At 51.3% G+C, this 26,902-nt stretch overlaps 3 protein-coding genes across 8 annotated transcripts; 1 reads left to right on the top strand and 2 right to left on the bottom strand.

Annotated features, from left to right (window-relative positions):
* Positions 1-186: 186 nt before the first annotated feature.
* On the bottom strand, positions 187-9,976 carry LOC144734860 (uncharacterized). 2 transcript variants are annotated; one of them, XM_078617282.1, is made up of 8 exons: positions 9,645-9,976; positions 9,243-9,325; positions 8,493-8,607; positions 6,629-6,726; positions 4,887-5,721; positions 4,257-4,520; positions 3,294-3,364; positions 187-2,444 (listed from the first exon to the last, which is right to left on the bottom strand). In XM_078617282.1, exons 2-8 carry the CDS (start codon positions 9,297-9,299, stop codon positions 1,560-1,562), a joined length of 2,325 nt encoding a protein of 774 aa, XP_078473408.1. In that variant the 5' UTR covers positions 9,300-9,325; positions 9,645-9,976; the 3' UTR covers positions 187-1,559. The 2 variants fall into 2 exon arrangements, with proteins under 2 accessions (XP_078473408.1, XP_078473410.1); XM_078617284.1 differs by lacking the exon at positions 3,294-3,364.
* Positions 8,771-23,504, top strand: PIERCE2 (piercer of microtubule wall 2). Of its 4 annotated transcripts, XR_013588555.1 has the most exons (3): positions 8,771-9,359; positions 17,400-17,538; positions 17,978-23,504. XR_013588555.1 is itself a non-coding variant. In XM_078617321.1 (2 exons), exons 1-2 carry the CDS (start codon positions 9,342-9,344, stop codon positions 12,061-12,063), a joined length of 327 nt encoding a protein of 108 aa, XP_078473447.1. In that variant the 5' UTR covers positions 8,778-9,341; the 3' UTR covers positions 12,064-14,250. The 4 variants fall into 4 exon arrangements, 3 of the variants coding, with proteins under 3 accessions (XP_078473447.1, XP_078473449.1, XP_078473448.1); XM_078617321.1 differs by lacking the exons at positions 17,400-17,538; positions 17,978-23,504 and adding an exon at positions 11,755-14,250 and having other exon boundaries at positions 8,778-9,359; XM_078617323.1 differs by lacking the exons at positions 17,400-17,538; positions 17,978-23,504 and adding an exon at positions 11,755-14,250 and having other exon boundaries at positions 8,778-9,364.
* Positions 14,245-26,902, bottom strand: DNAAF4 (dynein axonemal assembly factor 4). Of its 2 annotated transcripts, none has more exons than XM_078617305.1 (9): positions 26,697-26,902; positions 21,416-21,566; positions 20,358-20,491; positions 19,389-19,602; positions 18,028-18,161; positions 17,421-17,521; positions 17,047-17,200; positions 15,761-15,866; positions 14,245-15,281 (listed from the first exon to the last, which is right to left on the bottom strand). In XM_078617305.1, exons 1-9 carry the CDS (start codon positions 26,817-26,819, stop codon positions 15,166-15,168), a joined length of 1,233 nt encoding a protein of 410 aa, XP_078473431.1. In that variant the 5' UTR covers positions 26,820-26,902; the 3' UTR covers positions 14,245-15,165. The 2 variants fall into 2 exon arrangements, with proteins under 2 accessions (XP_078473431.1, XP_078473432.1); XM_078617306.1 differs by having other exon boundaries at positions 18,028-18,158.

Raw genomic sequence — 26,902 nt, 5'->3', positions numbered from 1 at the left:
TTTTTTTAAGCTGAAGGAGGAAATCAGATAACCCAGAGGAAACTCGTGCGGGAAAGGGGGAGATACAAACACCACAGAGTCTGTATGCTCTCTATGCGAACCCAGGGGGTGGAACCCAGGCCCCATGGACCCACGGCACCGTGCCTGCCGAGTTATTGTAAATAAAGCTGACACAGACACATTGCGCAGGATATATTATACACTTTGTTTATATAGCACGCTATATTTCTTACACAGCATAGAGATAGCAGCACAGCCGTAACAAATGAGTCGGGAAGGGCGAAACGCTGCATGTCCTCTTACATGGGTATAAAGTGTCTTTAAACCTCAACTAAAATGCCCTCACTATGGTCCGAATTCAGCCACGGTTTGGCTCTGGCTCGGCTCTTGCTCAAGGGAGCCAGCTTAAAGCCATGCAATTAACGGGAGTCGGCTCTGTGAGCGATGGTCCCAGCCACGGTCAAGATGTCTGTGAGCTGAGCATGAGCCAAGCGGCCGAGCCAGAGCTGAGCCGTGATGGGGCCTAAGTATTTACCGAGTGGGCTCTAATGGTGGTGGGGAGGGGGTAGTCTGTATCTGATCGCACACTAACCAAACAACAACAGCCGCAATTCGCCGTTAAGTGGCAGTGACATCACCACCCATCGCTTGTGCCAGGCGAGGTGCAATTTGAGACTGCGTGATGTTGAAGACTCCCTGCTAGCAGATCACGCCTTTCTTTAGTGTGCCTGGCAAGGCGATGCCGAATAATCCTTGCCATGACCTGTCCCGGCACACTGAGGAGGGAGATACCCTGGTAGTTGCTACAATCAGTGTGGTCCCTCTCCCTAAAAGGGGGGACCCCACCAGGGCATCCTTCCAATTTGACTAATCACAGCTCCATTCACAATTTTTAAAATTCACTCACACACTCATACACACCCAGTTACACTCACTCTCACACACATGAATTTGGGCCACCATGCCACACGTGCTCATGTTCAGCACGAGATGAGAACTAGCACTGACTCTAACTTGCACTCGAACCTCTAACCCCAACACAGGCCCAACCCCTAACCTCCATTAAGCCTTCGCCCAAACAAAATCCTTAGCTCATAACCATATCTTTTGAACCCAACACAGTCCCTAGCCACTGACCTAACCTATACTATGCCCTAATACTATAACAGACCCAGTCATTAACTCTATACAAATCTATAAACTCCAACATACACTCTGACCTGTCACCTGAATCGTGCCCCTTAGCCCTATCGTGGCCATGAGATTATCAATCCAGATGGGAGTTAAACTATATTGCGTGTCGCAATAGATCCAACTGTGCATTGTGAAGCAAGCGGACTTCTCAATAACAAACAAAAGATGGAGATCAGGAGAGAGAGGGGGGGATTAGAGGGAGAAACAGAGGCTATAGAATATAGAGGAAGACATTGAAAGTCCAGGGGAGACAAGGAAAGGCAGGGAAACAGGATATGGTCGAAGGAAACTATGAGAAGCACATCAAACAAGAGGAGGCAGGGAGAGGTATGGGGAGGTCTGGGGCAATTGTCCGAGATGCAGGGTCAGTACTTAGGGCCAAAGGGCAGGGGCCCGAGCTCTATCTCCACTTCGGCCACGTGCAGGTCGCAGTGGCGCCGTGGCTTCCCGTGCCACGCCCTGTAGCTCTGCTGCTTGTGCTGCTCGTGACACCGGTTGTGCTGCTCGGTGTGCTTCGTGCTGTGGCCCTGCCCCTGTGGGGGATGCGCCCTCTGGGCCCCGTACTCCTCGGGGCCCCGCCAGTCCCTCCCCTTCATCTTCAGCCGCTCTTCCCCTCTCCGCCTGCTGCCCTGCCCCTGACCTTGCCCCTGCCCCCGCCGGCCGTCCCCTTGCCGCGCCTCGGCCCTCGCCTCGCTCCCGGCCCCCGAGGTCGCGTGGCCTCCCCAGCCGCGGCCCCGGCTTGCGTCGGACTCCGCCTGCCCGGCCCCACGCTCCGCGCGCTTCCTCGTCGAGTTCTTGGCGTCCTCGTAGAGCCGGTGGCGGGGGTCGGGCCCTCGCACCTCCCCCTCCTCCTCCTTCCTCTTCCCGTGCTCGGTGGCCGCGTCGCGCGCCTCCACGTAGAGCCGCTCCCACAGGTGTGAGCGCCGCCCCTCGGCCTCCAGCGCCACGGCCGCCGCGTCGCGCTCTCCGCGGGTGGCCGCGGAGGCCGCACGCTCCTCCCGCAGCTCCCGGTGGAGCCGGCGAACCTCGGCCTGCAGCCGGCGGCCCTCGGCCGCCAGCTCCCGCGCCGCCGCCCGTGCGGCCTCCTGCCCCTGTGCGGTGGCGGCCCCGGGGCCCTCCTGCCTCGCCGCCGCAGTGGATCGCCCGGCCTCTTGGCGTAGCTGGATCAGCGTCGCTCGCAACGCGGCGTTCTCCTGGGACAGGGACCCACGCTCTGCCTCCCAACGCCCGGCCATGGCGGTCGCCTCGGCCTGCAGACGAGGACACACACACACACGCACGCACACAAGTACACACATGCACCGTGAGTTCTGGCATGTGGTGGGGCTAGGTCTGTCAACCGGGGCTCTCAGCCAGCTCCGCGTAGAGACCACTCAACGTCATCAGCACCCACCCACATGGACACAAGGTGCCGTTCCCATCCCTTCTCGCCGCAGAACGAGGTGTGAGCATACACACTTGTGTGACCTTGTGAGTGTGTGCGTGTCCATGTGTGGGAGACATATATGAACACGTCTACATGTCTACGTGTACACATGTGTGCGTGAGTATTAATGTGTATGTGTGTGGGCGTGGTACTGCCCACCTCACCCTTCGTGTGCCATGTCGGCCTTCAACAGTGCTCGCGAACAGCACTTGCCTCAATAGTCTGTTAAAAGGCTATATGGGAGATCTTTAGATGTATAAACATATGCATGTGTGTATAGACATGCACATGTTTATACCTGTACCTCCAATTAGCACGGTTGGCTACATACAGTGTGAAAGAAGTTCAACACACCTGTGTGAGTATACACGTGTGTATATATGTTTCTAAACGTGTGTACATGTCAGTTTTACACGTTGGCTTTCGCGACCAATATCATCCTTAAGAGGTATTTTGGGTTAGATCGCGTAAATATATAAATGTGTCTCCAACACACCGGTGTGCTGTACTAGTGACGAATTGGCATGTTCTGTTTACTTGACAACCCTTACTAGTTGGCTGTGTCGGGTGGTGGCGGGTTTAACGACACATTTATATATTTACGCGATCGAACCCAAAAAACCTCTATGATGTGTGTACATGTGCGAGTGTGCGCGTGCGAGTTGACCGTCACCTGCAGCTGGCGCTCGGCTGCCCTGAGACGCTCGTTCTGCTGCACCAACGCCCCCTGCCTCCCGCTCGCCACTGCTCACGCACGCACGGCCACACATGTAGGGGGCTCACAATGGCCATGTCGGGAAACCGAGCCGGCACCGCTGAGATCCTGGGTTCAAATCCGGGTTCTCAAGTGTAGCGAGATGATCGTCTCAGGCCAGTCACCCATGGTCTCACATAGAGACCCACAGACTCATGTAGAGATTCAGAGACTCAGACAGAGTTGTGATTTAACCAGGTACTCAAGTGTATCAATGCCCGGTTACCAATGACTGCACAAACAAAAACTCCCATAAAATTTATAAAAAAGCGGAAACCTGGCGGCACTTACTCAGAGCACATGGGACACGTTGTTCTATTAGTGGTCGCCTGTTACTACTACGGCCAGGGGCGAATGGGCCGTAGGTTTTGCCCTTGATGTTGATCCCCGGCAGCTGGTGGTTGGGGGGGCCAGACGGCCACGTGTGGCCATTAACACATGCGGTGATGGGTGGGGGGGGGGAAGAGGAAGGTGGTTGGGGGGGGGTGACCCCCACGGTATTAATAGCAATGCCGTCTGCACACACGGTGCCTGCCCCACTTACACCACAAGACCGCGCGAGCCCCGGCGCTGTCAATATTTACACGTCCCGGCGCCGGCGGTCACATGACCGTGATGGTCACATGACCCAGTCTGCAGTGCGAGGGCATCACCGAGTTAACTTGTAAACAAAAAGAGCCTCGGCCTCCTCGACCGGTGATCATTTCAGGCTGAGTGGACCGAGAGGAGGATGTTGCCAAATTCACCTCACTCCTGAGTAACCTGACACTGACTGAAACCCACAGAAACTCATATTAGGCTGAGCACACCTAGGGTTGGCCAGTGTGGATGATCGGGGAGTGTGTGGTTGGGGTCTGGGTGGTGGGGGATTGTGCCGCTCACCGTGGTTGCTCGCTATCACAAGGCCCAGCGCCACGATGAGCGCCAGCGCGAGTGCGGGCACCAGCACCGTCACCGGCACACCCGTGCCAGGCACGGTGCCCCCCGTTGCAGGCACGGTGCCGTCGGCCAGCGTGGTGGAGAGTTGCCGGCGGGCGAGGCGTCGGCGCAGCCTGGGCGCCGTCGGGCCACTCCTGATTTCGTCATCATCACATCGAATGAGCTTCTCCTGGTCTTCGTCGGTGCTGGAGCCGGCGCCCAACGGGGCTGCAGGAAACGCAAGGGGAACCATCATCGCTCGGCTCCATCAACTCTCGTTATCCTCATTACAGTGGCGGGATCACCGCCCTCATCGCAACAGCAGAGCAGATAGCGCAGGTGGAACGATTTTCGAATTTCTGCAACTCTGGATGGTGAATAGCGACAGCTCTTGTGGCCGTAGCGGTGACATTGACCCATTACGCACAACAAACGCGAGCCCAAAACACGAGTGTTTGCACGTGCGATTGGACGCACGTGTCGTGAGCGCGTCTGTGTTGGTCATTCGTCTCGTCCGTATTGGTCACATGTCTCCCACATGAGTGGATCAGACGCTGCAGGTCCCCGTTGCGACCGCTGAGGAGCTCAACCCACCTCGCTCGCGCCCCAGGGGGAACGGGAAGCGGCCGCCGATGCTCAAAGACCCCGCGAAGGTGTCCTCGCCATCCGCCCACGTGACGGGCTCCACGGATGCCTCAGAGTGGGTGGAGGGGAGATGAGGGGGGTCCTCCAGGGCTGCCGCAGAATCGGGCATCTCCACGGACGCCTCAGAGGGAGCAAGAGGATCCGGAATCTCGTCGAGCGCAGAGGGATCCAGCGTGAAGAGGTCGGAGTCATCGCTCCCACTCACCTCCTCGCTCACCTCCATCATCTCCTCACCCATCTCCTCCATCATGTCCTTGTACATCTCCCCTCTCACCTCCTCCATTACCACCTCGCTTCGCTGCATTTTCACTTCCTCCATCTTTTCGCTCACCTCAATCACCTTCGCCTGCACGTCACCACTCAACTCCTCACTCAACTCCTCACTCACCTCCCCTCTCACCTTCTCGCTAACTACCTTGCTGATCTCCCCCCTCGCCTCCTTGCCCATGTTCTCGCTCCCCTCCCCTTTCACCTCCTTGTTCACCTTCTTGCTCACGCTCCCGCTCAATACCTCACTCACCACCTCGCTCACCTCCTCTTCCTCCATCATCTTCTCGCTCACTTCCACACTCAGCTCCTCGCCCAACTTCACCTTTCCGCTCACGTTGCCCATATTTTCGTCCACTATCTCAACCTCCTCACCCATTGGCTCACTTGCCTTGCCCACCTTCTCGTTCGTCTTGTTCACCTCATCTTCCTCATCTCTCACCTCCTCCTTATCCTCATCTCCCACCTCCGCATTCACATCTTCCTTCACCTCTTCAGGCCCGGGTGGCCGCTCCACCTGTTTTTGTTCACCACCATGACATGAATGCAACGTGTCAAACGCTGCTGTCCAAACCGTTTACGTTTATGTATGTGTGGAAGTATGTAAGTTGAACTTCTTTCGCACCATACGTAGCCAACCATTCGAATTAGAGGTGCGGGGGAAGGACAACAACTAAACACAAAAAGCTCATGGTAAACAACAAAGAACTCGATGCTATTTCAAATGCATGTCATAATAATAAAAATCAAACAACATTCTTGATTTACCAATGGAAACTTCGTTGAGTCTCAGGGCGCTTTTTCAGGAGGCTGCTCATGTAATCTACTATGTATTCTCGGCGTAAAACATTTTAATCATGGCGAGCCGGAAGTGAAGTCTGTACATTTACAGTAAACATTACCCATGATCCCCGACGACAAAGCACGATGAGCTTTTACATGGAGAGCTGTTTGTGCGTTTGGGCCGCACCGTGCTGGTGAAGCCGTGACCTCACGTTTATGTTTGTTCCGCTGCATCAGCTGCCAACCGCGGCTAACGTCACAGGCAAGGAGGTGCTCTATCTGAACCCATTCTGGCCCTCTCACCAACCCATACTTAACCAAGTATGATCAAATAAGCCCCAACACGAACATTACATGGGGAGGCCATTATCCAGCAGTGGATTGATGATGCCACTGTATGAATGCCCACAAGCCACATCTGTGAAGCCCCAATCTAGCATGCACAGGCCAGTCTTCTTGATCGATCGAGGCAAAGGTGGCAGTGCCCAGCCAGCTCGTGCCAGCTTGGGTCAGCGACCCCTTACGTTTTGGATAATCCCGCTCTGAGCGATTGGATTGTGAATCGTCAGTGACAGCCTCTGCTCGGATTCCCCACCCATTTCCCCACCACCACCACCGCTGCCGCTGCTGCTGCTACTCACCGTGCACGTGGCCTCGTCGGGGAGTCCGGTTTCCCCCACCCTCTCGCAGCCCTCGCCCCCAGCATCCAACGCCTCCCGGAGTTTCCCTTCCAGGAACCCTGCGAGACACAAACTCCTCGATCACTCCGAGTGTGGAGGGCGGCCGCAGCAGAGGGACAGCTGAGCATGAACCTACAAAACCACAACCCTGAGAAACCCGGAGCAAACCTACGCAGAATGGGAGGGGGAAAACGCGCAAACTCCACGCAGCAAAACGCCGTGAGACACAATTGTTACGACCGTGCTGCAGTAGTAACAGTGGCTCGACTGTCTTGAGTGAAATACCATCGGTTAGGTCGTCTAAGTTATTGATGTTCATCTCTCTGTGCGTATTTCTTTTGTTACCCACGTGTGGGGTTTCAATGTCAAATCCCTTTTAGCACTTTGAAACCTGCCACACGCGTGTCACGCGCGACAACATAAATAATAAATGACGATGATGATGATGACCTGAGCAACTGTAACTCTGCCCTCAATGACAGTTACATTACATGACCAAACCTAACATTAATCGTAGCCACTTACACTCTCGTCATCTTCATAATACATTTATAAAAATCCGAACATAAACCACAAGTATAAACATTCATAATAACCCTAACATTATATACACCAAACACAATTCTGCTGTTACAACTCCCAACCTTAGCCATAACACGTATGATTAAAAGTTTACTCCTACAAGTTATCATTCTACCCACATTACTCTAACCCTCAACCCCCAACTCTGGTAACCCCAAACGCTAATAACCCTGACCCTTATAATCATAGCTCTGAACATTCTAACAATCTACCACCCACCCAGCGATTAGATTAATTATCACGATTCAGTTACGAATTGATTTAAAAATGTTTCGTCTTATTCTTATGACGATTTTGTTCACTGCATTTGCCTAAATGTAACATATTATTTTAATATCACATTGATAAATCATCCATATTATTTTCATATCACATTAATAAACCATACATATTTGATTCTTAGATGCACAATTCTATACTGTTATCATGAGTCCAAGAATGTATTTTAAACAAGGAATAAATATATAGTCATGTGCCTAACCCTGAGCGGTTAACCCCCAAAACCCGACATGGGAAAGTTTAGCTGAACAATATCCAAACACAACTCTAAAATGCCTTTTGGCGGGGGGCCACACATTAGCACACACCTCTCGGCCACTTATTTCAGTACAAGAGGCCCTTGAAGTGACAGCAGTGACTTGAGCGTGCTAAAATAAGAATCACTATTGTTGCCACATAAAAAATATTCCCCTCCAGTACACAATGAGTACGGCTAAAATGCTTATGGCTTCCAGGCCTTTTCAAAGTGGACGATCTCATGTGGCTGCAGGCCACGGTAAAATGAAGTCACAGACCAATTTTGGCAAATGGGCCGTAGATGCCCCATCCAGTGCCTTAACTCTTAGTCCTTTTTTTCGATTTAAAGCTTTCGTGACTGCAGGGATTCATCTTCTTGGTTCTTTCGGTAAAGTCACGTAGAAGGGAAATAATAAAATAATAAAAAATAAAACATTATAAAATAATTCTCACGACGTTTCGGCCACAACGCAAGCAGCCAGCCGTCCTCAGGTGAAGAACAGGTCTGTCAGACGCTGTCTTTCCGACAGACCTGTTTTTCACCTGAGGACGGCTGCTTGCGTTGTGGCCGAAACATCGTGAGAATTATTTTATTATTTTTATTTTTATTATTTCATTATTTCCCTTCTACGTGACTTTACCGAAAGAACCAAAAAGATCGTAGCCCTTTACCTACGGGGCAGAAGGAAGGGGAGAGTTGTCGCGCTACCCGCGTCGCTTTGCCCACCGTTGCCTTGGCTCCGCGCGACGTGGGCCGGCACCGTCTCAGCTCCATCCTCCTCGGAGTCCGAGTGCCCGAGTTGACGTCTCTGCTTCGCGCCCACGCACTCCTCGTCCAGGCCCTGCACGCCGCGGCCACGCGGGAGAGCACGGGTCAGTGTCTCTGCCTCTCGCCCGCTCGCCCTTACTCCCCCCCCCCCAGCGAGTAAACACGAGCCCCGCGCGGTGCCAGCTCTGTTGTGTAAATCTGGCCATTGCGTAAGGAGGCTGTGCCAACGCGCAACCGGGGCCAGCGGTTTGGGGAGGGGGGGGTGCTAACGCCGAGACGAGGGCCCAGGTCCCCCTCACCTCGACAGGGGTCCTCACCACACGGGTCCCTCACCACACGGGTCCCTCACCACACCCCACACGGGTCCCTCACCACACCGGTCACCTCACCAAACCCCACACGGGTCCCTCACCACACCGGTCACCTCACCACGACGCGGAGTCCCTCACCGCACGGGTCCCTCACCACACGGGTCCCCTCACCAAACCACACACGGGTCCCCTCACCACCACCACCACGACGCAGGGTCCCTCACCCCGCACCCCGCACCACGCCCCCCCATCACAAAAATCCCCTCAAAACCACGGATCTCATCGCGAATCCCCTCACCCCTTTGCCGCACGGGTGCCCTAAACCCCTCTGGTCCCCTCACACCAGCGGGCTCCCATCAACACGCGGGTCTCCACCCCACGAGGGGGTCCCCCTCACCTCGCGGCTCAGCAGAGTCCACCCGCTCGAGTCGCTGTCGCTCTCCGAATTCGACATCGCGGCGGCGGCGGCGGCAGACGAACCTGAGTCGGGATCGACATGGAACTCACAACTCGAGTACAGTACGAGTGCGTGTGTCTGTGTTGTGTCGACGTACTTGTCTAAATTGTGTGTTAACGTGTATTTGTATCCGTGTGCTGTGTGTATCAATGTGTATACACGTGTCTGTTTGTTTATGTACGGCCTTAATAGGTTCTCGCGAACATCACTTGCTCAAAGTATGTTAACGACTGGAGTAGGATCTTTGTCTGTCTGTCTTTGTCTGTACACGCCTAGCCGTGTCTGTGTGTGCGCGCATCAACCCTGAAGCGCCCGCTTTGTTTACTTGAGAATGCAAATTACCTCGGCCTGGTCGCGCGCGGGCCCCCAACGCTTGCCTGGCCGCTGTACCGGCGCACCCTCACCGATGCCCGCAGGCAGAGGCAGACCGAGCAGGGTGTGGGTCGCGGTGGTGGGGGCGAGTCGGTAACGGAGTTGACCACCTTCGTGGAGCGGTGGGATGGATTGTGGACGCCGCCGCGCCACTGAGCTCGGTTCGAGTCTCCTCCTCCTCGTCGTCTTCTCCGCGTCTCATCAACCTCCTCCTCAACCTCCTCCTCCTCAACCTCGTCTCCCGCTAAGGCTGCAAGTCACGTGATGAGCGGAGCGCGGGTCACGTGGTCGCGATGAGGTCACCACTGGGCGAGCCCCCCCCACCCACCTCACCCCGTCGCCACGGCAACCGAAATGTAAACAGAGAGAGTCACGTGACCCCGCCCGGTGGACACCCGTACGAGGCCTACGATACGGACCGTCGTTAAGAGGATCCACTACCATCTACCTCGATAACTGTGGGTATTGTTTCTGCTATAAACCTTATAACGTTAACACAGATTGAGGCCATCGCGGTGTAAGCTTTCGCGTGTGACCAAATCTCCGGGGAAGGCGCCCGGCCTCGGAAGCTAATTCAGAATCAGAATATTACTGGAGGAAGAGCTATAAAGCTTTTTTTTTTACAGATTTCCAAAAGGTTTAATTAAGCAGCGGTTGATTGATGTAACGTGACAATGATGATGATGCTGGTGATGATCGGATTCTGTTCGTGCGCGTGATGGCAGCATTGTGCACAGGAGCTAAATGCCAACGTCGAGGTCTGTTCGCGACGACGAGAAGAGGGCTTCAGGAGAGAGTTGTGGTTTTAATTTTAATCCGCTGAAGAAGCGCCGACTTGTGATTTACCATATGGTAACCCGTAGTTTGGGTAACATGGCCACAATATCACGACTGGCTTGTCTTTAACGTATCTCTGTTTATCTCTGAGTCTCTGTATACAGGGTGTTTCAAAGAGATGGACCCGATTTGAAATCGCTATATCTCTGCAACACGAACTGCCCATGAATGAAACTCTTACCACTTGACAGGGCGGGGTATCGAGCTTCAAATGATGACCGCTAGATGCCTCTCCCAGCGCACAAACAGCCCCTAGCCTCAGTCATTCGCGAGATGGTGACCCCCACAACACAAGGGGCGTTTTGTCTTCTGCAGTTCAGCAAGACTGAATCCGTAATTGCGGTGCAGCGTGCGTTTCAACGGCGTTGGCATTGATCCGCCAATGTCAGAGCATTCGTCGTTGGTACCGACAATTTGAGGAAGCAGGCTGCTGTTGATGTAAGGGGAAGAGCACGGGGCGAGCACGCACCTCAGAGGAAAACGTGAGAAGAGAGGCGTTTGGAACGAATTCAACTATCGTCTCGATGTTGTCCGTACAGCAGGCACATATAGCATTTATAAAATGGTTAGTAAAACTTGATAACTCATTAAAGCGTTTGTAACTTTTAGTGTAACTGTAACATGTTGCCATCGTGAAATATACTGCTTTGAAATTGGGTCCATCTTTTTTAAGCACCCTGTATATCCGCGTGTCTATATGGGTTTATCTTCTTGGTTCTTTCGGTAAATTCACGTAGAAAGGAAATAATAAAATAATAATAATAAAACATAATAAAATAATTCTCACGTTTCGGCCACAACGCAAGCAGCCGTCCTCAGGTGAAGAACAGGTCTGTCGGAAAGACAGCGTCTGAATGAGCACCACCAGGCTTGGCAGCGTATATTTAAGCTGGGTTGGAGGGGGAAGGGCGCCTTGACAAAGGAATTTACATATCAAGAAATTTATATGGGTTTACTTCATGGTCCATAGCTCGGGGCTGCATGTCCACAATCGCCTGGTTTATCTTTCATGTATTCAACCCATGAAGATGTTGCGCGTCAGCCTGTCGTTGTTGATGGTATGGTGCGGTTCATGGTCACACCACCAGTGTCTGTGAGGAGGAATGTCAAAGCCAGGAGGTGCGACGATGATGATGACGTGAGGGTCTCGAATGAGGCGTTTCTCCTCAACGTCCGTGTTGTTCAACCGCCTTCTTCTGCCCGCCGGTCCCCATGAGCACGGCTGCCGCGTCTCGGTCTGCAGGCCGTGATGATGTCAGACGCGGGCACGGGGCCGGCCGGGCCGGGCCTCGGCAGCCCGAGCCCGGGCAACCCGGTGTTCACGGTGCGCGCCGGGGCCTTGCCGCCCGCCTCCTCGCTCTACCGCACCACGGCGCACGACTACGGCGCCCTGAGCCCCGGGCCCGAGGCGGCGCCGTGTGTCCACTGCCCCGCGTCGCAAAGCTTCTCGCGGCACCTTGGGGAGTGCGGGATGCCCCGCGACCGGGCCCTCAACACGACCCTGGACCGCAGCCGCGTCATCGACCACCCCAACCTCCAGCACACGCTCTGAGGCCTCCTGGGGCCAGGGGTTGGGCGATGTGGGACCGGGTCATGAGTAGGGGCACCACCTTTTCCACGAAATAAATTCAGACATGTCTCAGTCAGCCTAAGTCTATCCAAACTGTACAGTATACTGTAATACAAATGCCAATTACCAGACTGTCTGGGTTTCACCCAGACAGGTGGCAAGCCTAGTCATGGGGTCGGATAACTTTGTGTTTGGGTCAGCTTGTGCCTGGTCTTGGGGCTAGTGGCTGGTTGCATAAAACTCTTTTGGTAACTTTTTTTCCCGTAACTTATACATACGAGTACAGGGCAACCGCGCTCTGCTGCCCACCACATAGCTCCGAAGCTTAGTGCTGGGATGGGCTACCACCATGCATCATCGGTGATGTAGGCGGCTGCTGTGCTACGTAGTGGGCAGTGCATATAACACATCATGCATGGTGGTCGTCCATCCATGCACTAACCAAGCTTATCCCATGTTTAGTACTTTTGCAGCCCGTTTTGGCAATCCACTTCTGGATCATAATGTTCTCATCTTGCATGCACCATGCTTTGCAAAGATATTTTCAGTACCACTGTTGTGATTTTATCAAATGCACCAATGGAGTTCACTGAGAGATAAGTGTTTATGCTGCAAACTGTAAGGAATATAATACTCATCTGAATTAAAAAAAATAATTATAAATCGATTATATGGTAATTTTCAACACTAAGTCAATATGAATCATTCGTTCATGCTATGCCATGAAATCCAGTGGTTTAGACAACATAGAACTGTAATGCACAAATATAACTCAAATGTTATCTGTGACATACACTCATTTGAGACGGTTGACCTCTGGAATATTCTTCACGCGAGTTTGATATTTACAAAAACTCAGGGCAACTAAAAATAGCATTGTATATCCACAACCCTAAAAGATAAGACCGGTGATTGTGAACTAAAAGTGTTTTTTTCAACCAGCTTGAGGCTGAGCTAACCTGGAACTCGGCCAGGGCAAAACACCACCATAAGGCCTGGTCACCATTATCAATTTTTTTCCATTGGAACATCCAAGCCACGTAAGCATGGGGTCCTCACAGCATGGGTGGTTTTATGTGATTTGCCATGCCGAGCCAAAACAAAGCCATGAAATTCTGAATTCACAAAAAAAAATTGTCAGGCTCGGGGACAAGCATGGCCAGGGACAAAGTTAATAAATGTCGTTATACGGTGGGTTCGTCAACAGTGCACTGGCAACGAGACTCATTCAGTGGCACAGCTCAGTTTCTGCAGTGGCAGAACCTGGTGCCTCCTGATCCACATTGGGCCCGTTCGGTATTGCCACGCGACAGCTCCGTTGTAGAGTGCAGGTTTCCCTCGCTTTATGCGGTAGTAGATGCGGTCCAAATAAAGGGCGCAAAAAGGCACGAGACAGCTGCCTGCCAATAAGGGCACACAGTACACACACAATGTTGTCTCAAGCCCGATCGCATGTCCACATGTGAGTGAATTAAAACCACATCGCGAATTTTGGGTAGAAATAGGTTAGCCGCATATACGCGAAATCACACAAACTGAACCCGCATAAAGAAAGGGAAACCGGTTTACGGAGGCCAGGTCACCTTCAGGCACGGTCTCCTCTGAACCAAACTATAAGAATCTGGGTTCTGAGGCCAGATCACCACGTGGCACAAATGCCTCATCGTTCTCCTCTCTCCATTCGAGGCTTGTTATTGTCATGGGGAGGTGTGGAGTGATTGCGACTACAGCATGAGGCAGAGCTCACACCGGGTTTCTATCCCCAGCTTTAAACCTCTTTGCCCGGTCAGGCCATTTGTTATAACAAACACTACAGTGGCTTCTCCGGGATGAGAATCTCAGCTGGGAGTGACAGGGCTGTCCTCTCCTCTCCACCGCCATCACGAGGCACAACTTATTTGGGAAAATAAGGCACGTTACACGTTATATGCGTCCGGGTGATTAATGTCTTTGTTATGAAACGCTGTTTACAGATCTGCCACTTGTTTTTATTGGGTGCGCTATTTATACTGGCGTTTCCAAGATTTGCCCGGGTGCGATGGCGAGGTGTTGTGCCAGCGGGAATCGCCGCCGTGGCCGATGAGTGACTGAACAGCTGCGTACTCTGCCACGCTTCCGTAACATGCCGTGTCGCGTGACTTTCACTTTAATAAACACTTGTCATTAAAACCACCAGCGTAGAATATATTTTTAAACTTGAAATGTGTATTTTAATAATAAGTTACACAAAGAGGACGTTGACACCAGCCCACGAGGCACGCCAGTTGAAATCGTCACATACAGTATAAGAGCCGTAGCGTGTGATGACCACGGCGCACATTAGGGTTTTACTTTTATAGGGAATATTAATGGAATTGAGTTCTTCACCACAACTGTAGAACATAGCATAAACCCACGGTCACCAACAGGCTGAACCTGCACCGGCCAGCGTGAAGTAGGGTTAAATAATCCCGACAACCCATGCATGCAGGCCCCCCACTCAGCAGTGGATTAACAAAAAGGGCTTGTACATCATGATGATGGTAGCAGATGGTTGAGAGAAACGACGGAGTGGCATCCAAACGGGAACGACAGAGATGAAAACAACTCCTGTGCTGGTGCCAGGTGGATTGTTACATCGCAGGACCATGTAAGAGATGGCAACGGCTTGGAGAGAAGGCCTTCATCCAGCAGTGGATTTATAAGCTGGCTATACATGGAACTACGTTTTCAATTCAGATCGTGGCAGTATCACGATCCAAATGTGTCACATTTGATTTAAAAAAAACATTGCAATTACTTAATTGACAATAGGCAACATAGTAGCATCGCCTCCTTCTGATAGACTAATAGCCACTTGCAGACCGGTGCTGCGTTCACCTTGTGCCGTACTTGAGTGTGCCTGGGACATACATGCGCTCAATGGGAGACAGAGCCTTCAGCAGCAGCCAGGTGCCTCCTCAGCTGTGGAGCGACACTCATCCCCAGAACATTCGGGACTCTCAGTCGCGAGATGCACTGAAACGGAGGCACTCTATAAATATGAAGTGATGATGATACGTCAGGACAGGCCACGTAGCATAAACCCCGGGAGTGGTGCCGGCATCACCGCGTCTCCTCTCCGCGTGAGCCCTGTACGATGTCCCGGATCTTGCGAGCATCCTCCCTCAGCACCACATTATTGGGGTCGAGCTTGAGAGCCGCCTCATAGTCCATGAGTCCTGCACACATCGATGATGGGTAGTCATCCAGACGGACAGGTTGCAACTTGCGGGAAGATTCGTAATTTGTAGGCATGTAAAGGTAGTAAAAGGTAAAGGTGCAGCCCTGCTTATGCCACTGCTGGTAGACGAACCTCCACTATGGGGAGCTCTAGAGAGGGTATTGGCCGACTCTTCCACACTAGCCAGACATGTTGGAAGAGGTGAGAGTACCCACAACTTACCCACCACACACAACCTGCCAATCGATGGATTTGCAGTGTCTCCATTTAAACTGCTGGGTGGACAGTGGTGGGAGGGGGATTGAGAAACTTGCCACCACTCTTTCAACTGCTGCGCCCAGAGATCGAATTGTACCGGTGACCTCTGGATTGCAAGTCGACCGTGCCAACCGTTAGACCGCTGCGCGACAGAATCGACACAGAGAGACCCGGGGAGAAATGAATCCTTGCCGTGCCGCTGGGCCCGGCTCCACTCACCCTCGACGAACATCTCGAGCTGGCAGAGCGCCGTGCCACGCCGCACGTGCGCCTTTACCCGCGACGCGCGGTTCGCTGGGACTGGCGGCGTCAGCAGCTCCAGCGCCTGGGCAGGAATAAAACAAATGAAGAAAAAAATCACACACGGATTCTGTTAAACGCTTTACAATGCGCGTTTGTCCCCGGGAAGTATTTAATTTGCAATAATAACAGTAGCACTTGCGATAAGACAGCTGGGCTCCAATACCTGCTCTGGTCATCTGATCAATTTGACTGGTTTTGTCTAGGCTATGTCCCTAATAGCAACACAAGTGAATACTAAATTACTATTTTTACAGTTTTTTGGACAAGAATTATGGTGCCCCCTCGTTACAGATTGATGGACAGTGCTAAGAGAATAATAAAAATTTGTACTTTTAGTTGGCATTAAAAAACCAGCACCGATGAGGATGAAAATGCAAGAGGACACCAGGGCCACAAGCGACTGCTACAACATCGCCAGTAGCGCCAGGCCATGGGAAATGGACCTCTTAAGCTCCCCGCCGCCACGGATCCGCACTGACCAATGTGATGAAGCATGGCGAGCGAACCCCACCCCTCCAAGACAACCCACACAGCCCCCATCCAGCTGTGGATTACCAGAAGGGCTGTACATGTATCAATGAAAAACTTCCAACCAGCAAGAAAGCACGGAACACACAGCACCAATGCATTGAGGAAGCTACAGCTGGAGCAGATGTGCTCGATTGGTCGTGGCCCATCAGTCACGGGGCGGTGACAACGTGGCCCAGTCCGAGCGCCTTTACCGCCTGTTGCAAAGGTTCGCCATTGGAATCCAGCAAGCTGCCCTGGTTATTACTGCAGATGCATTAACCGTAATATATTCGCAGTTTTCTTTATAGTAAGTAGAAAATAAGTAAAACTCAAAGACGTTAAAGATCCCTTGACAAGATTCCAAAAGAGTAGGTCATTGTGTGCCAACATCATGGTTCACATTTGCCAAATTAAACATCGCCACTTGGGAGACGAAGGCGGCTGGGCATGGTGCTGACTACCCACCTCCTCGTGTGCCATGCTCGCCTTCATAGGTGCTCGCTAACAGCACTTGCCTCAGCATTCTGTTGAAGGCTATACAGGGGAACTTTGTATTAATGTTGTGGACAGGTGCCAATTGTTGAGGGAAAGCTGGTGAGCTGACTGGCAGGCAGGTTCTCAGGCGGGCTGGTGGATGGACGGGCGGGCGGGCTGGCGGGCAGGTGGACGCGAGGGTGAGTGAGCTAACGTACCCTGGAGCTATCGTGCAGGGCCTTGTGCAGGTTGCGGAGCTTGAGGTGGCACGCGGCGCGGTTCAGGTGCAGCGCCGGATCGCCACCACTCAGCCGAATCGCCAGGTCGTACGCATTCACCGCAGCCAGGTAATTGCCCGCCGCAAACAGCTTCCTGTCAGGATGGGCGTCGCTCGCTCGTTAAGAGTCGGGCTCACGTGGGAGCCGCTGCTGTGTGAGGGTGGAGCTGCGTGGAACTGCATGAAGCCAACAGAGATATCGCTGTGTTCGAGTGGAGCTGTGTGTAAGAGTAGAGGTGTGTGTGTGTGAGGGTGGAGCTGATAGCGCAACTACTGCTGTGCGTGAGGGTGCAGGTGTCCACAGGAGCAACCCACCCGCCCTTTTCCTTGAGCCACTGTGGATCCTTCTCCTCCCCCGAGAGCTCAGGGTCATTGAGGTCACATATATTCCGGGCCTCCGCCTGCCGCTGCAACCACTGGGGGCGACACGCGGGTGAGCACAGAGACGTACATACAAACACAAAACATAAAACCTTTAACAGATTGTTGGGAGTAAGCGCTGTTAGCGAGCACCTATTAAGGCCAGAACGGCACACAACGGAGAGGTGGGGGCGCGTGGCCAGCACCACACCTAGTTGCCTTTGTCTCCCCAGTTCGGATGATTACACATTGCACCAGGTACTCAAGGATGAGTCGACCTTGGGGAGGCCCAAAACCGGTCACCAAAGTTGGCCATGAGCAGGAGTCGAACTCAGGTTACCAGGGTCGTAGCGCAGCACACTATTACTCTCCCGCTCCCCACACTCACAAAACACATTGTTGGGGCAAGTGCTGTTAGTGAGCACCTATGAATCCCGGCACGGCACACGAGGGGGTGGGTGGCCAGCACCACACACACACGCGCGTCGTCTCACGTGCGCACCCTCCCTCAGCGATGGCGAATGGAGAGTCGAGGCGTTAGCGATGGCCCAGGCGCTCTCACCTGCTCCTCCTCGGGGACGCGCGATTCTCGCAACGCCGTGGGGAACACGCGCGGACTGAAGTGAACTCCGATGGCGGCCGCCTGCCGGGGGGGCGGCAACTCCTTCTCCTTTTTTGGGGGGCGCCCCCCACCTGCTGGGAATCACAGAGCGGATGTGTGGCTGCTGAAAAAGCACGTAATCAGCACGCTGGTCACGTCACTCTGATATATTACCAGCGTGCTATGGTGGTGCACCACGCAAACAGCACGCGAGTATGGATAAACTGTCATTGCGAACAGATAATAAGATTTAAAATAAATAATAAAATACATTTACAAGCATGCTGGTCTACTAGCCGCTCCCCACTTGTTGGAGGTCAGCGCTCACGTGACCAGCAAGTAATCCGATTGCTTTAAGAAGCAATACAGATGTGACGCATTCTGCAAAAATGTAGGTTCTAGCTGCCAATCTTATGGTTCAGAGTCGATTTTTGAGACAGGCCACGTGATTATCTGATTAGATTGTTGTGGTTAAGACGATTCTCATAACCAAATTTAACACTTAGATGGATCTATTGTTTTTCAATCCACCATTGAGTGAGTTGAAACATTGATTATAATCGGTGTGTAGTTACACTCTTGTATACATGACAAATTAGTTTGCCTGACTGTTAGGTGGTGGAGGGTCTTAAAGACACAAATTTGGGAAAACCAAGAAAGAAATTGTGAATTATGCATTCTATGTGTTTAATAGATTAATTAGTATGTTACCATTGTCTGTGTTTTTACCATTATCCTAACCCTAACCTATTCTCTTTCTCACCCACTTCCCCAGATAATCAAGAGTTGACTGTATCAACAAGACAAGAGCTGTTTGTTTTGCTGGTTATGTCTTCCGTCGTAGACCTGCCGCTTTGTGAACAGACGCTCATCAGCGCGTCAAGGTGGCGAACCCTCAGGTGAAACAGGACAGCAGCTGGTGGCTTGTCAGCATTACACCCGCCCACTGTACACCCTGACGTGTGGTCGCCTAGCAACGCCGCGCCGCACTCACCGGCACCTGAGATGTGGCACGTCACGGTGGTGAGATGTTAACTATCTTGCTTGAGATACAGGAGGGCGTGGATTTGAGCCCGACCCTGACACCTATATATTTGGAGTTTGCATGTTTTCTCTCCTTGTGGTCGTGTGTGGCTTTTTCTCCACGTCCTCCAGATTTTCCCTTCACATTTAGAATCATGCCTTTTTGAGTATTTGGCTGCTTAAAATTTCCACGTGAAAAGCCACTTTGTTGAGCTATCATTTATGGCCAGGTCTCTTCTCAAAAAGAGATCTATAGCCCAGTGGGCCTTACCTGGTAAAATAAGATTAGTTTAGTTCACCTGTTGGCAACTGCTGTTGTTTCTCCCGATTTTGCTGTCGCAGCCGCGCACATTCCTCCCTCCTCTTCTTCTCCTCCTCTTCCTCTTCCACTCTCCTTCTCTCCTCCATCTCCTGCCGGCCCTGCTGCTCCTTCCACCTCTCGAGCTCCGCCGTGGCGTGTTGGCGCTCCCTCTCCTTCTCCTCTTCTATCCTCTTCCGCTTGTCCTCCTCGATCTGTTCTCCACAGGCGGCGGCGGTGGTGGTGGTATGGCAAAGTTGTCACAACACGGGACTCGTGATCAATAACACTGCAACTGCGAGAAGCCCTTGTGACTTGCGGTCATTAGTAGCACGCAATGTAGACAAACTATGAGGGTCTAACACATTCTGAAGGTTAAAATGCGTCATCTACATGCTTGACTTGTTCTTCCCCTGCATTTTAAAGTACAGGTGCATCTCTTAATCCGGTAGGTGACCTATGCTGCCATCATTGCCATTTCCACCCTTACACGTGTGAAACAATTTGAATAACTTTCTCAGCACCAGGCAGTCAGCAACTTCTCGACCACCACACAGCCACTTCCACCGTTACCGTATTCTCCGAATTATAAGATGCACTTCCTGTTCCCAGCGTTCAAGGTATGTTTCAGAACTTTATATTTTACACCCTTGTTTCCTGCTTTCTTCAAACATCGCGCTTATTGAGAAAATGTTGATTGGGGTGCGTCATACCAGAGGCAGATCTAGAAACTTTCCAAGTGGTAGGGGTTGGTCCAAAAATAAGCAATTAATGTATTTTCTCTGTGAAATATCAATACAACAACACATTTTGAGGGTCTCTTGGGGAAGCCTATCGCCCTCATCGCCCACCCCTTGGATCTGCCAGTACATCGTAATTGCTGCAGCATGTTATAATCCGTAGAATTCGGTAAAAACACGTGAGCATCTGGAAGGACGCGATAATAAACGAGCGCATCGTAACGCGTCACCTGCATCATGGTCTGCAGAGCGAACTTCTCCTCCTCGCGCTTGCGCACCGCCCGTGCCTCGGCCTCGGCTCGAGCCTTCTCCTGCGCCCTGGCCAGCGCCTCCTCGTGTGCCCGCCGCATCGCCGCCTTGTCCGCTGGTGCACACACCCACGCAGGCGTCCCGTCAACACAGTCGATACAAGCGCATGCACACGCTCTGAATTTTAATGGAGCCGCGGATACATCAATAAACTTTCAACTCTGAAAATTCATCCAGCTGGAAATATATAAATATTATTAAAATTTGTAATGTGCCCAGTATTTGTTCACTCTCAAAGTGAGAGAACAACTCGGAGGCGCAGCGAACAACAACCAAGCATGAAGGCAACAACGACGTAGCGAGCCGGTGGCAACCATTGCCTAAGCTCTCTATATTAAGGTGTCATCGGCCAATTAATGAGTGTGGGAGTAAACTGGAGCACCCGGAGAAAACCCACGCGTGTGAGAGGAAAACACTCTACCCCATACAGATGGAAGAGGAGGAGTCCACATTTTTGCTGTACTGCCAGGGTATAGTAACTTCGACCCCCACAGGAAGGGAGTTTCACAACATTTAGGCAATCCACCAACCCTCGCCTCCATAGTGCTGGATTACAGGCCACCACTGTAATGGTACTATCATGTACATTTTTTTCCACTGACACATCCGAGCTGAGCCAGCGTGGGGCCCTCACAGTATGGGTGGTTTTCCTCTGGCTATTTGCTGTGCCAAGCCAGAACCAAGCCACGTTATGCTGACTTCACAAGTCCACTGCATCTAGCTTGGGGTCAAGCAGGGCTATTGATGCAGTGATGCCATGTCAGGACATGCAAGGACAAGGAATCACTGCGTCATCTACATGCTTGACTTGTTCATTGCGTGTGATTCCAATGGGCATGGCTCTGCAGTGGAAAAACAACCTGGCGCCTCCTGAGCCACGCCAGGCTGGCACGGCACGGCTCAGTGGCAAAAGAGGTGTAAGATACATGATGCCGTGTGGTGACGCTGCTATGAGCGCTATAGGCAGTAGCTGTGGCACCTTGGAGCGATGACATGAGCTGGGGCCATGGTGCCGGCTCCTTTTTGGGCAGGGTGAGCAGAGCAACGCCACGGCCCAGCCGAGCCGAGCTGCGCGCCTCATCCACCGGCGCAAAGAGCAGCAGCTCCAGCAGGTATGGCGGGAAGCTTACCTGACAGACGAGACACACGTATACCAAATCAAGATCAAGATGTCATCATACCAAAGCCATTATGGAAACCAGATTTCACCAATGCTCTTTACAGTCTGGCTCATCCTGCAGCTGTTGTGCAGTAAACACACTACCCGCAAGATGCCGAATAGTCTAACACCATCTGCTCTTGTAGAGACCATTCCAATGCATGTCTTGGTAACCGGCCCTCCCCCGTCCTCCCCACATATCCTACTCCAGTACAACCTTTTTTGATGTATCATATCTACAGCGCTTACCTTTCATGTTCTCTTCCAAACTTCCGCATTGCTTAACCTGTCTTTCCACAAAATTCCTAGCAATTTTGTCTCAGACACCTGTGCTCAAATGGCAACAAATTCCTTTTGAACAGTTTAAGAGTCCAGCTCTCTGAGCCAGAGGAATAGAAATAGCACTCCAGCCTCAAATACACTTTTCTTTACACTCCAGACGTACCTCTCTTCTTTTCCAGACTATGGATACCAAATTTCTGGGAGGCTAAACCAGGACAATGAGCTGACAGCCCCTCCATGACCCCGTCAGACAAACCCATTTTTAGAAATCCACGCCCACTCAACCACTACCACCGCCCACACGGCAAGCGCATCCCTCGCTGCTCATAGGCACTGCCACTCATCCATCAACCACTCCACTTTGCTAGGGCCTATACTTTGCCTGTATCATGAAAACCACGACAAAAATCACAATTTCACGTATGTTTAGGGACACGGTAACAGCCTTTTTGAAGCCAAAATTGTCCCAGCCAAACCGGAACATTTGGTAGAATCAAGACGAAGGATCTTACCGCCCTAACGCACCGAGCTCCTAAACACGTGCTGATCGCATCGGTCCGATCCTCGGTGGTCTTTCTCTCGGACGTGATCTCTCCTTTTAAAGCCATTTCATTACCAGCCTCGACCATCAGCGATCATCCGTTCTCGTGACATGTTCTGCCCAAGCCCACTTAAATCCCTTCACCAACAAATACACCGTCTCTGATAAGTATTTGTTCACTGACCCATGTGTTCCCCTCTCTGTATGTCAATGCAACTCCCACCTCTCCACGATTGTTTGGGCACCTTTTCGACTTTTGTCCCATGTTATTTTGCCCGTGGCCATGTTCCCGATCGATATAATGGGCAGCATCCACCAATTGAAAACTTTCTCCATTGGCTACATTGGCCACATTGGTTCGTCGATTTTAAATTTCGAGTCCGTTAAGCAGTCGGTGATGCAGTTGTTACAGCACTAGTCCAGCAGGGGGAGCGGTGCCTCCTCGTTTCAAGGAAATCGTCTGTGGGTTTCCTGCGAGGTGTAGGGGTAATGTGTTTTTTGTGTTTCCCCCAAATGTTTTATTATCCCGGTCGATCTTCTTCCGGCGTCACGTCACGAGCGGAGAATCCATTCAGAACTTTCACAGCGCATAACCCCGTGTTAAAGAACGGTCCGTGGAAGCAGGTAGTGAAGAACTGTTTCTGAGATTCTCTGAAGTGACCTATGACCCACAAATCAGGGGGCAGCACTTTCCCAATCCGCCTTGCTACAGAGAAAAATGCTTTGTCTTCGTACGGCTGATAGTTGATGTCGAGCAACAAATATAATTTTATACTGAAGTAGTTGAGCCAGATCATTGCTTCACAAAGAGAGTGGCGTGTCCCTATCTTCTTCCTTTGTATTACAACAAATTACAAATTGATGTCGAGATTTGATATCCATTCGACTGCCTCAGGAGTAGCCGGGGTGTATTTGTTTCAGATCGCCGTTGAATGATCCAATTGGGGCAGTCATTCACGATATGTTGCAGGGTCTGAGACGTTGCACCGCAGCCACATATACTGGACTCTCGTTAATTTTCCATTTTTCCTGTGCCTCTTCTGCATTTGTGAATCGGGCAATGAGTTAATTAAATGCTCCATGGTCTATTCTTCTTTCCGTGCATCACGAATCCGAATCTGCCGTGGTTTGTGTGGCGCATGCGCTTTTGGGTTGTGGCCCATTAGCTTTGCGGAAGATCGAAACCAAGGGATCTTCTTGCGTCGTATCTTTCACGAGGGTCTTCCGCAAGAGAAATGCTCACAAAAATCACATTTATAATTCTCAGAGATGGAATTTTTGCAAATTAAGTGCAAAACCAGATTTTACACAATGGTGTTTATGTGCAGTCATTGCAGTTTTCAATAGAGGTTATCACTTTAAGTGTGTTGTTCTATTATACTTTTGAGCTCCCAAGTCAATGCTCTCCGCTTTCGTCAACCCACACCGACCATAGTAGTACGCTCAAATAACCTTCACAATCCGCACCACGTGGGGAGGCCCTCATCCAGCAGCGGACTAACAAAGAAGCTGTACATTTGCATATAGGCATTGGTCACCGGGTTTTGAGAGACCATCAACTCACCATGCTTGAGAGCATTGTCTAATTATGTACGGCTGAGCACATGATTCATACCCAGGGTCTCAGCAGTGCCGGATAAGCACTGTGACCTCTGACCTACCCGGTCGATTACTCCGTAATAAGAGCAGAAAGCGAGGGGAAGTTTCAAAAGTAGACTTTCCATTGAAGATCAATTCGGAGAACGAAATTGGGGAAGTGTTTTTTTCAGAACTACGTGCAGGGGGCATTTTGAACTGGGCTCAATAATAACACTTTTATGACCACGTTCAAAACACCGTATATTTCGCATATTTTACGTTGAAAAAAGTGGCAGAACTACGTGGGAATACCCCTTGAACAAGATTATCAAGTACAGAGACCAACAAGATAACATGTACTAGGCCGAGTGACAGTCCAATGACTGTTGATGACTCATTGATGGGCACGAGTGTTAATGACGGACACATTATTTTGCTGCTGATGCTGCTGCTTTGGCAGTGGTGCACAAGCACAAATAACAAAACAACAAACACATTTGTCAATAACACGGTGGCCTTAAAATGGGGTGAATATATAATAGGCTTTATTTCGCACATTGGCACTTCTGTATGCGTGTTAATGGCTGACTGATTGGCATGAGCGTTAATTGCTAAACTCTTGTCAATGACTGCTTGATATAAGTGTTAATTACTGACTCATTACTATCGACTGTCAATGACTGATCAGTGTAGATCCCTGTGTTTGGTCTTCCACGAAGCTCATGGTTCACCCTAAACTGCATCCACACAAACCATGGCAGATGCAAATACCTGACGCACAAATGAAAAATACAAAATAAACTCTCCAGTGTGCGACTGTGGTCATCCAGAACAGACCGTGCAACGTATAACGACGCAATGCTCGATGCACAAATGCGAAGGAGACATCACAGCGAGACACTCCTGACGTGGTTCTCTGGCTTGACCACCTGAACGTGAAATTGTTGTTGATGCTCTGCATCTACATCAGCAGCCATACGAAAGAATAAGACGTATGGATATTAATGACAAGTGAATTTATAAAGACTGTCAATGACTGATGGGAGTGAAGGTTACCGAATAATTGTCTAAAGTGATGACGTGGTGCATGATGATTAGAACCCTGATGATGTAGATGACGCCGATTGTATAATACCGCAGATTGATGACCCGAATGATCACGGTGTTGATAATGATCATTATACCGTGAAGGTGATAATGATGTAATGATTCTGATGGTGGTGGTGGTGATGATGACGCTCATGGCAATGATGCATTGAATAATAATCCTGCTGCTGATGCTGGTGGTGGTATGTATTACAATGCTGCTGCTGCTGCGGATGATGACAACGATGATTGCGATAATTTTCAAGGATATTCTATGAGCCAAATCACAAACCGACACCACCTAAGGAAGAAAAGCGTTAACATTACATAAGTTTTTGCACGACCTGATAACCCCACTCATTTCAAGAGGTCATCGCATACAGTAATTGTCTGTTATTGCCCACATTAAGCAATTAGAGCCACGAAGGCGACACCACCTCAGGTGGCACCTACAAATGAGATATCTGGTCTGGGCTCATGGACCACAAAAGCCCGGACCTGCCCCTGACGGTGAAGTGTGGTCAAAGACAAAGGTCTCCCGTGAAGCCGACAGAATGTTCGGGCAAGCGCTGTTGGCACAAGTAGCACCGGCGAAGAAGGCGCACACACGCGGTTATTAAACAACCCGTACGACCAACTCGGCCTGGGGGAAGCCTTCGTTCAGAAGCGGAGTGATCATGGCTGATGATGACTATCACCACAATGACGCACGGCGATCCTGCACGGAATGTGAACACCCCCCCACACCCACACCCACAAATCGATTCATTACCAAGACCCCCCCCACACACGAATCGATTAATTACTGAGACCCCCCCCCCCCGGCTGTGTGTAACCACGCAAAGCCCGTTGCTATGGCGACCCGCATGCCTGGCAACATCCGTCAACACAACTTTAAACATTAAAAGAAACAGGCTTTGCCACCAAATACCAAACTACTCCGACTCATAACAAAAACACAACTAAAATATGACTTTAGATACATTATTAGTGCAGAGAGTCGTCCCGTTGCCATGGTAGTTAAGCGGCAGCCTTCTCATTCCTCCGAGGCCGATATAATAACCCCGTTTAATACAATAACCCAATCATTCATAGCTGAACTCGCATTAAATTAATGGCAAAGTCGGGTTAGACTCGTACATGTACCGTGTGTTGAGATCCCCACATCATCATGTCATGGTTTGCAACAGCGAGTTATCTAAACTGATGGTAACATTTCGATGTAAAGCTTTCGTGAGTGCAGGGATTAATATTCTTGGTTATTTCGGTGAAGCCCCTTCTACGCGACTTTACCGAAAGAACCAAGCATATGATGGTAACATCTCCGTGGCAGGGGACGCAATTAAAACAATCGTGCAAGATGCAGACCGAGAGTAAGTTCGCGTGTGCGAGATACGTAACGATACACACGCAAAAACCCCCTCTTACAATCCCACTTTCCGTGTAACTTTACCACTTTAGCTCTGAGCCCGAGAATTAAACCCGTTTTACCCCGGGGGGCCAGGGGGTCGAGGGTCAGGCCGGGACTCGTGGAAGCGGGGTCCCACCCCCAAGACCTCGGGTCCCAGGGGACCCCATGAGGGGGTCGATATCCACCCCCCCACGACTCCTCACCTTGATGTATTCATCAGAGGCGATGATGTCCACGCTGCCCGGCCGCACGCCTCGCAGCGGCACGGAGAGAAGCACCGCCGCGTCGGACTGCTCCCACGAGAAGTCGCTCACGGCAATCGGCATCGCTGCTGCTGCTGCCGCTGCTGCTGCCAACGACGGCTGTCCCCACGCCGAACGCCTTCCCTCACCAAGATGGCGGCGATGGG

Source organism: Lampetra planeri, chromosome 53 (genome assembly GCF_965212315.1).
Source record: "Lampetra planeri chromosome 53, kcLamPlan1.2.h2, whole genome shotgun sequence".
Classification (NCBI taxonomy): domain Eukaryota; kingdom Metazoa; phylum Chordata; class Hyperoartia; order Petromyzontiformes; family Petromyzontidae; genus Lampetra; species Lampetra planeri.
This window is presented reverse-complemented; position numbering and strand designations above follow the sequence as displayed.